Genomic DNA, 10,667 nt, shown 5'->3' with positions numbered 1-10,667 from the left:
ATTATCTTATCCAAATTTGTTTTGCTTAAAGCAGTTTCCTCTATTCTTTATCTCTTAAATATTTAAAAAATGGAAATACAAACAAATTTCAAATATAGTTGACACAGGTATGGATAACTTCATAATTATACTATATAGTGACATTATCATAAGTCAAGGAAACGTCACTGTAACAGTAGAATGCATTTGTTTTCCACAAACTGTGTCTCCCAAGACTCCCCAAGAGAAAAATCCGTGTCTACGTAGTCATCTGTCAACTTCAAAGAAATGTCACTGAAGACATTTCCAAATGTAAGCTATATGTTGTACACACTAAATTCATAATTATACCAGTTTATATTTTGTTATGGGTCAAATATCAGTCTTTCAGAATACCTGCATTTATGCCTGGAAAAAATATCGTCCCAAGACTCCCCAAGAAAAATCCCTGCTTTTATAGTCTTCGGGACTGGCCAAAACAAGACATGAAACTCCACAACAATGGAAGGTAGAGGGTATACTGTCAATTTCCACATGATACACTAATATTGATACACGATTCCTTTATACATGTGATTACTGCATAACATGCCTGTTATTGCAACATGATTACTATACAGACAGTCAGTATTTACATCATAGATCCACCGACTAATGGTGGACTGGTCCACAGCAGTCTCCCGCGGGCTTCGGCTGCGACACTATATACAAGGATGCCCACGGGGGATGGTTGTGTGGTGGCAGCGATATGAAGACACTGTACACAGAGGACACCGGAACACTGTACAGACAGGACAACCAGACCACTGTACAGACAGGAGATCTGTACATAGGACACCAGAGCACTGTACACACAACACAGGCCCTCCGTACATACGACACAAGAGCACTGTACAGACCGTACAGAAGAGCTCTGAAGACATGACACAAGAGCTCTGGAGACATGACACAAGAGCTCTCTTCATGACTCAAGTGGTCTTTTTAGTTGGACACAAACGGGGATGTGAAGAACTGGCGTGGCCTCTGCGTTGTGTTATTGTGTCGAGATGGCAACCTGTACAAGATAAGACAAATTGTTTAAAACAACAGTTAACAATGCTGATATCATATCTCACTTAATGACATGTATGGAAGAACAGCAGTCTGAATATCTTAAACTTGTGATGTTATATCTTCATCCAGTTTCAGATCTCATAGCAATCTAAATGCATGTTTTCATTTGATTCTGCATGAACACAATTCAGATTCCTCCCTCAGCAGACAGCAGCATGCTCTCCAGACAGGAACCTTTGACCTAGTTTATCACGTGTGAACCTAGTGCACAGAACATCCCCATTTTGACCCCTGCTATTCAGTCGAATGCTCAATGCCTGCATCATCAAAGTCCACCTACATCACAGCTGCTTGTAGATAACTGTGACAGACAAACCAAATCACTGACAGTTTCCTGTGGACCAGTTCTAATGAGGAATCATTTTAAGGGATTCAGGTGACTCATGTTTTGTCAGATGTGGGTTTTGATGACCGGGACATCCAAACATTGTCTAAGTTTACATCTGTAACAGGTCTTCTTCCAAACAAAACGTGAATTTTCACAATCTAATCAGTTATGAGAAACATTAGGTACCCCTATCCCATTCTATGCAAATGTTGGTTGATATGGGGTACAACCGATCTAAGGGCCATGGATAAAGAATTAAGTGAAACTGCACAGATATTGGAATGTTTCAATGTCTGGCAAGCCTTCCGTCACCTCCTCCTTTACAGGAATCGGCAGACCAAGCATTCCAGAAGACGAAGGCACACAGAAGAAGATGGGCATCGGCGACAGGGAGGGAGGAGGGATGTCTGGAGCAAGACATGCATAAAGCTGGGGAATAAGGCTTAGCAACTTCATAATTCAAGCCAGTTCCAATGAATAACTTTGTTTCTCCACTTAAGGTTCTGTTTGGTAATGACCTCTTGCACAACTCTCTTTAAAACTAACACAAAATATTCCTTGATCACACACTGCATTAACTTACTGATTTCCTTTCAAGGATTACAGACTGTGAGAAGACTCTTATACTTATGTCATGTATGTTTTGTCCTACCTGAGCAAAGGTGTTAAAATAAGACCTGGCCATCAGAGAGAACTCTCACTGACTGCAATCGGAGCCAACCGCTTTAATGGCGGCATCAGCCTACCAACAAAGGAAAGGGAGGTACAGTCCGTTTGAGTCAGAAACGGACCGATGAATTGCAAAACTTATCATTGTACAAAATTGCCACATAAATATAAATAGTACACATGTTTATCATTTACTAATACACAACAGCTTTCTTATATTTGAAAATTTTCCGGACTCCACCAAAAAAGTTCTTTAAGAAACTATCATTAAAATTTTGACACAGTTCACTATTAGTTACGAGGGAGGAGTGCAGAGAAAGGGACAGCCAGGTGTTAGAGAAGCACGTGCACAAGTGCCCACCAAGTTATTGATTCATTAGCCTGTGCTGTGCCGTCTCCATTCTTTCTCGCACACCTGGCTGTCCCTTTCTCTGCACTCCTCCCTCGTAACTAATAGTGAACTGTGTCAAAATTTTAATGATAGTTTCTTAAAGAACTTTTTTGGTGGAGTCCGCGGAAAATTTTCAAATATAAGAAAGCTGTTGGGTATTAGTAAATGATAAACATGTGTACTATTTATATTTATGTGGCAATTTTGTACAATGATAAATTTTGCAATTCATCGGTCCGTTTCTGACTCAAACGGACTTTAACTGCATGCAGTCACAACAAGTGACCAGACTGATGGCAGGGTGATGAGCGGGGTGATGAGCGGGGTGAGAAGCAGCAGGACAGCCTTAAGCATGGCATCAGGATTATGATGGCGATGACGATATGTGAGTACAAGATGATGTATCAACACAGGGTTACACCATGACAACACATCTACATGTCTGGGTGATTTACTCCATGTACACAAGGAGAATGTTAAGGCAGGACAACTGAGTATGTAGATAGATTGGTTTAGTTCTAACAGTTACCATGGTTACTAGCAATGACACATAAGCCAGGGGGATATACATAATCATCAGGAGAGGACATATAGTGGATTATACTACATGCTATTTGATATAAACACACCAAGAACCTCCATAGATCCTAATTAAATCATTGTCAGAGAACAAATCCTGTCACAAGCCTGGTTAAGCAACATAAATTGATGGTAAAGACCCATCACCGTGCCTCAACCACCAACATTAGGAGCAAATGAAATAGATGTTGTTGTTTAATGCCGCACTCAGCAATATTCCAGATATATGGCGGCGGTCTGTAAAACAAATCCAGTGGTCTGTGAAAATGATCGAGTCTGGACCAGACAACCCAGTGATCAACAGCATGAGCATCGATCTACACAATTGGCAAAAGATGACATGTAAGTCAACCAAGTCAGCCAGCCTGACCACCTGACACTATGTGGAGGTACACAGATGATGTTAGTGATGCCTAGAGACAGGTGAGATAGTCACAACTGTATTGCATGAACAGCACACTGTCAGGTGTGAGGTACATCTACATAATGAACACACACAGTATGGACACAGCATGTGGAGGTACACAGACGATGTTAGTGATGCCTAGAGACAGGTGAGATAGTCACAACTGTATCACATGAACAGCACATTGTAAGGTGTGAGGTAATCTACATAATGAACACACTGTACTTATCTAGCATGTGGAGATACACAGACGATGTTGAACAGTAAGGTGTGAGGTAATCTACATAATGAACAATGCGTGTATCTAGCATGTGGATACACAGACGATGTTAGTGATACATAATGAACACACTAATGCATTATCTAGCCAGGCGATGTTAGTGATGCCTAGAGACAGGTGAGATAGTCACAACTGTATCACATGAACAGCACATTGTAAGGTGTGAGGTAATCTACATAATGAACACACTGTACGTATCTAGCATGTGGAGATACACAGACGATGTTAGTGATGCCTAGAGACAGGTGAGATAGTCACAACTGTATCACATGAACAGCACATTGTAAGGTGTGAGGTAATCTACATAATGAACACACTGTACTTATCTAGCATGTATCTAGCATGTGGAGGTACACAGACGATGTTAGTGATGCCTAGAGACAGGTGAGATGGTCACAACTGTATCACATGAACAGCACATTGTAAGGTGTGAGGTAATCTACATAATGAACACACTGTACGTATCTAGCATGTGGAGATACACAGACGATGTTAGTGATGCCTAGAGACAGGTGAGATAGTCACAACTGTATCACATGAACAGCACATTGTAAGGTGTGAGGTAATCTACATAATGAACACACTGTACGTATCTAGCATGTGGAGATACACAGACGATGTTAGTGATGCCTAGAGACAGGTGAGATAGTCACAACTGTATCACATGAACAGCACATTGTAAGGTGTGAGGTAATCTACATAATGAACACACTGTACGTATCTAGCATGTGGAGGTACACAGACGATGTTAGTGATGCCTAGAGACAGGTGAGATAGTCACAACTGTATCACATGAACAGCACATTGTAAGGTGTGAGGTAATCTACATAATGAACACACTGTACGTATCTAGCATGTGGAGGTACACAGACGATGTTAGTGATGCCTAGAGACAGGTGAGATAGTCACAACTGTTTCGCATGAACAGCACATTGTAAGGTGTGAGGTAATCTACATAATCATGTACATATTTAGTTAAGATGAAATAAGTCCTTGAACACAAATTTGTATTTCACATGTCACTGCAAGTATTTACTTCTTGCAGTAAATATATTACATATCTGTCAATCAGGCAACAAAGAAGGCCCACTTATCACATGAAGCTTAGGGAAAAGTCCATAAACACTGATGTCAGATCATCTTGTTTCAGGTAGAATGTCAATTACTGCAAATATTTTGATCATCTGTTCATCATGCAGAATAAGTGATTACGCTTACAATTATCATCAATTAATAGTCATTAGTGAAAATATATGAGTTGTCATGCTTTTTATTTTAGTATATATGACTTTTGCTTACAAGTTAACAAATCAGATATTAACAGTGAACAATGAACACTGCTGAAGAAATATGGTTTGTCAGCTATATTTTAGACGTGATGTCTTTTATAAAATTGTTTACTTGTTTGATAAGACAATGAGTTGAGCAAGGTGTGACACATACCTGGGAGTCTGTGTTGTGTTTCTGGACCAGGTCTGTGTTCGCTGGGTCTCGGCCTCGTAAGATCCAGGCGTCAGTACTGGACCCAGTCGACTTCAGGGAACTGTCATCATTTGATATAATCATGAATATACGCATCATTTCAAATCCATAAAACACAAATTGCTATACGTTGTTTCCATCACTTCATCTTACAAGTAGGGGCAGTGGGGTAGCCTAATGGTTAAAGCGGAGGCTCATCACGCTGACGACCCGGGTTCGAATCCCCACATGGGCACAATGTGTGAAGCCCATTTATGGTGTCCCCCGCCGTGATAATGCTGGAATATTGATAAAAGCGGCGTAAAACCCAACTCACTCACTCACTCTTCTTACAAGTGTAGTATATATGTGAAGCTGTAGTCTAAGTCAGGGAGTGAATGTGTTTAACACAGTCATCAGCAATATTCCATCTGTATTGTGGTGGCACCAAGTCTACCAGATATACAAGTGACAGGTCTAGTGGCAATGTACATCATTACATCATGGTCTGTGAGCCTGACCACCTGAACCAATTTCGGTAGTTTCATACGAGAAGTCTATGGAACCCACCCCAAAAATACAAGGGGAACATGTACATGTAAGAAATGTCAGGAGGGACTGCGTTACCTGCTCGGCTGCAGTCGGGTGTGTTTGGTGTGTTGGGATCGAGGGGATATAAGCTGGTGTCCTCAATATTGAGGAACCTCACCCAGAATTCACCAGACAGTTCCAGCAGGTTCTCCATTACCTACAAAGACACATGAAAAGATGTCACAAGTACATTCACTTAAATTAGCCTAAAACATCTTCATCCTAAATCAGAGGAATCTCCATTCTATCACAACAGGAACAATAAACTATGACGACACTATGCTGTGATTTTCCTCACAAAACATAATTCCTGTCAGTACTAGTTGGTATCTACAAACACCTGTTGTATGGGACAGGAACTGAATTATCTAAGTAAACCTGTCTTCACTGACGTCATTCAGTGACAATCTGATCTAAATCCCTGTAGTAAAATAGAAAGTCATCATTCTGTGTGAACTATATTAATGCCTGACAATGCCATGATACTTGATGGGTATCTGTTTGCTGTGTTAATACAGATGTTGGAGGATGTCACAGTCCACTCACCATGTTCTGTCGGCGTGTCTCATTGATCATCTGCATGGGTTCTGGTTCTGGGGTTGAGTACCCCACCAGGGTAGGACCAAACACCTTGGCTAGGTTGCTGATGGGCATCTTACACTCCGGGCACTCCGCGATCCTGCAACATCGTCATCCATACAGTTTACAGAGTCATGGCACGAGGCAACATAAAACAGCTGGATACTTCTTTCGCTAGACTGGAGGACTACGATCACAAGTAATGGACAACCTGTATCATTTATTATCAGCAGATTTTCAAATGGCTTGTAGGGTGGGATCATGTGATACAAACAATTTTTGAGTGAGTTTGGTTTTATGCCACACTCTGCAATATTCCAGCTATATGTTGACGGTTTTTGTAAGTAATCCACTATGGTCCAGACAATCCAGTGATCAACAGCATGAGCATCGATCTACGAAATTGGGATACGATGACACGTGTCAACCAAGTCAGCTAGCCTGATCACCTGATCCCATTAGTTGCCTCTTACGAGTGACCCATCAGTGACATTGTTTTAACAGCCAATCATAATACTTTTAATATAAAAGCATCACACCTTTCGTCAATGTTAGTGCTGTGTTTACTATTACACATGACCTAACCAGTTTACAGTATGAGACAGACTTACTTCTGGAGATGCAGCGCTAGGAAGGCCAGGGTGTCTCTGTTGGCCTGTGGGAGGTGCTCCACCAGGCTGTACAAGTGTCTCTGGGAGGTTTCTCTGTCAGCAATCTCTGCACAAACAAATCAGTTCATCAACTCAAAATGCTCAAAAACGACACCATCACTCCAGTTACAAGATACACACAAGCTGGAAAAAACCCACAAAAACCATAAAAAACAACAAAATTTGAGCAATAACAAGATTTTTTTTAAAGACATGCTTACTTCATTCAAGCCCACATATCAGTGCATAACATTCTATTTGTGTTTGAGTTATGGACAAATCTTTTTGCTTAACGTTGTCAAGCCTTATGAGAAAAAAGTAACTGTAACATATATACATTTAACAACAGAAATGAAAAATGTTTGTCAAATTCAGGATATTCTCAAAACAAGGCAGGCCTTTTCAAGCATGTACAAATTTTGACTGAACTGAGCATACATAAAACATGTTTTCAATGACAAGACACGGGGAAACCTTATTTCACTACTTCTAAGAGTTAGTAGATAGCACTGCTTAAAGGAGACAGATATGTTTATAATGTTTACATTTCCTGATGGTTTTATTCAGTACCAGTTTGAAGCAAAACTAATGCATTGAGAACTGATTCAGAATATTATAGCCCTCAAGTGCTCCAAGTGAATGAGAACCATCACTGGATATGTACTTGTCTTCAGCTCAATGTAGTAGTCTCAGGGCAGCAGACTAGTGGCAATTTCAGTTGCTGAGGAAGCAGTACTTACCTGCAGACTGGGCAAACTCTAGCCACAACTTGTATGTGACCAGGGGTTCCTTCAGCCCTCGCAGGAAGTCCTTCAGACATCCGCACACAACGTGGATGTCGTGGATGTTGTTCTGGAAAAAAAGCACATCATGACACACCTGGTCACTGGCCAAAAAGATGAAAGGGAATACAAGCTATGGACACCTTCAATCAGTTATGTCTTTTGTTTGACTGTTCGACACCACACTCAACAGTATTGAAGAAATTATAGACTGGACCAGACAATCCACTTATTGATAATATGAGAAGCCCAAAGGGTAACATAGTATTTCGCTGTTTAACGCAACACTATTATTACTACTATATGACTGTAGTCTGTAAATAATCAAGTGGGGACAAGACAATCCAGTGATTGACATCATGAGCATCTACGTAATTTGGATATATGGACATGCATCAACCAAGTCTCCCCACCAAATCCTGTTAGTTGCCACTTTTGACAAGCATGGTTGCTGAACAGGAACTGTTCTAACCTAGACTCCACCTACAAGATACAATGCTGTGGATCTGTTCTAACCCCGACTCCACCTACAAGATACAATGCTGTGGATCTGTTCTAACCTAGACTCCACCTACAAGATACAATGCTGTGGATTTGTTCTAACCTAGACTCCACCTACAAGATACAATGCTGTGGATCTGTTCTAATCTAGACTCCACCTACAAGATACAATGCTGTGGATTTGTTCTAACCTAGACTCCACCTACAAGATACAATGCTGTGGATTTGTTCTAACCTAGACTCCACCTACAAGATACAATGCTGTGGATCTGTTCTAACCTTGACTCCACCTACAAGATACAATGCTGAGGATTTGTTCTAACCTAGACTCCACCTACAAGATACTAGTACAATGCTGTGGATTTGTTCTAACCTAGACTCCACCTACAAAGATACAATGCTGTGGATCTGATCTGTTCTAACCTTGACTCCACCTACAAGATCTGATGCTGTTCTAATTTGTTCTAACCTAGACTCCACCTACAAGATACAATGCTGTGGATCTGTTCTAACCTAGACTCCACCTACAAGATACAATGCTGTGGATTTGTTCTAACCTAGACTCCACCTACAAGATACAATGCTGTGGATCTGTTCTAATCTAGACTCCACCTACAAGATACAATGCTGTGGATTTGTTTCTAACAATAGACTCCACCTACAAGATACAATGCTGTGGATCTGTTCTAACCAAGACTCCACCTACAAGATACAATGCTGTGGATCCGTTCTAACCAAGACTCCACCTACAAGTTACAATGCTGTGGATCTGTTCTAACCTAGACTCCACCTACAAGATACAATGCTGTGGATCTGTTCTAACCTAGACTCCACCTACAAGATACAATGCTGTGGATCTGTTCTAACCTAGACTCCACCTACAAGATACAATGCTGTGGATCTGTTCTAACCAAGACTCCACCTACAAGATACAATGCTGTGGATCTGTTCTAACCTAGACTCCACCTACAAGATACAATGCTGTGGATCTGTTCTAACCAAGACTCCACCTACAAGATACAATGCTGTGGATCTATTCTAACCCTGACTCCCAACAAAGGATATGCTGCAGTGGATCTGTTCCATCTAAGACACATCCCCACAATGATATTATGAAGGAACCTGCTGTACTCACCAGCCTGGGGACACCCTTCCCCTTGAAGAACTTCTCCTTCAGGTCCTTCACCTCTCTGTCTGACCTGCAACAAACAAACACTTGCAATATACACATCGCCCGCCATGTCATTTGTAAGATGTCTAACAAACATTTTGACAACATGGTGTGAGTGAGTATGGTTTTACGCCACTTTTAGCAATATTCCAGCAATATCATTGCGATGCAGACCAGAAATGGGCTTCACACATTGTACCCATTTATGGAATCAAATCCAGGTCGTTGACGTGACAAGTGAATACTTCAACCACTAGGTTACCCCCACTGCCCCTTTACAGCATGGAACAGCTGAAACTGTCCATTCAGAATTTTAAAATTTAAATTAATCTTTGGTCATATAATGTTAGTGTCGATTCAATTGATGCAATACAGTGTCTTTATTCCCAAAGTATGAAACAGAAACACATTCAGTTTGGAATTCTATCATGGTCCATGAAAGATTGTTAAACCACAAGTGTTTCCTTACAGTTGGCAACTTTTTAAAGTTTGCTGGGATGTTATACATTCACTGATTATACATTCAAAGGATTTCCAAATTCCTGGCCATTTCGAACTTTGCAAGAACTTGGCACACTGGAGAGATGATGGTGAGATGACATTCAGGGGATAGGTGCCATGTTATAGCTGGTGGGGATATTTTAGCACAGTACTGGTATAAGTCCTCCCAGAAAGAAGCAGACATTGCTACCACTATTCCTCTACCCTAGGGCTTGTACAAATTATTATTCGCACTATTTAAACATTACAGGGGCATCTTTACCTGGCCTGGTAATGCTTTTCAGGTTAACCTGGACACACAGCTGACTTACCCTGGTACTCTGTAGATGCCCACCTCTGTCAGACCCCGTGTCTCAACCTCGTTCACACAGTGAACCTGGCAGGGGAAAATAAACAAGGAATGTTTATAACCGGTTGTATTTAGACAATGGATCCAAAGCCTACCAGAATATATTACAAGTCTGGGCCCCATTTCACAAAGCTCTCGTAAGCCTAAGATCTCGTAACTTTTCTTGTAGCATTCATACTCCAATACTGTATCATAGGAGGTACGAATGCTACAAGAGATCTTAGGGCTTACGAGAGCTTTGTGAAAAGGGGCCCCAGTTCATAACTACTATTGATATCTGCACACCTTCAATGATGATAGTGTATTCATACATTTGCAAGAATATTGACACTGAATT

At 41.0% G+C, this 10,667-nt stretch overlaps 1 protein-coding gene across 1 annotated transcript in view; it reads right to left on the bottom strand.

Moving 5' to 3' along the window:
* Window positions 1-240: 240 nt before the first annotated feature.
* Window positions 241-10,667, bottom strand: part of LOC124260621 (rac GTPase-activating protein 1-like) — a 29,182-nt gene continuing 18,755 nt past the window's right edge. Inside the window, exons 15-23 of the mRNA XM_046694942.1 lie at window positions 10,293-10,357; window positions 9,445-9,508; window positions 7,767-7,878; window positions 6,988-7,093; window positions 6,344-6,476; window positions 5,834-5,954; window positions 5,189-5,288; window positions 2,073-2,162; window positions 241-1,033 (exon numbers count right to left, since the gene is read on the bottom strand). Coding sequence (XP_046550898.1) covers window positions 5,281-5,288; window positions 5,834-5,954; window positions 6,344-6,476; window positions 6,988-7,093; window positions 7,767-7,878; window positions 9,445-9,508; window positions 10,293-10,357 — 609 coding nt within the window. The 3' untranslated portion in view covers window positions 241-1,033; window positions 2,073-2,162; window positions 5,189-5,280. The remainder of the gene's footprint in view (window positions 1,034-2,072; window positions 2,163-5,188; window positions 5,289-5,833; window positions 5,955-6,343; window positions 6,477-6,987; window positions 7,094-7,766; window positions 7,879-9,444; window positions 9,509-10,292; window positions 10,358-10,667) is intronic.

Source organism: Haliotis rubra, unplaced genomic scaffold, assembly GCF_003918875.1.
Source record: "Haliotis rubra isolate DU_JTF1 unplaced genomic scaffold, ASM391887v1 Scf77, whole genome shotgun sequence".
Taxonomy (NCBI): domain Eukaryota; kingdom Metazoa; phylum Mollusca; class Gastropoda; order Lepetellida; family Haliotidae; genus Haliotis; species Haliotis rubra.
This window is presented reverse-complemented; position numbering and strand designations above follow the sequence as displayed.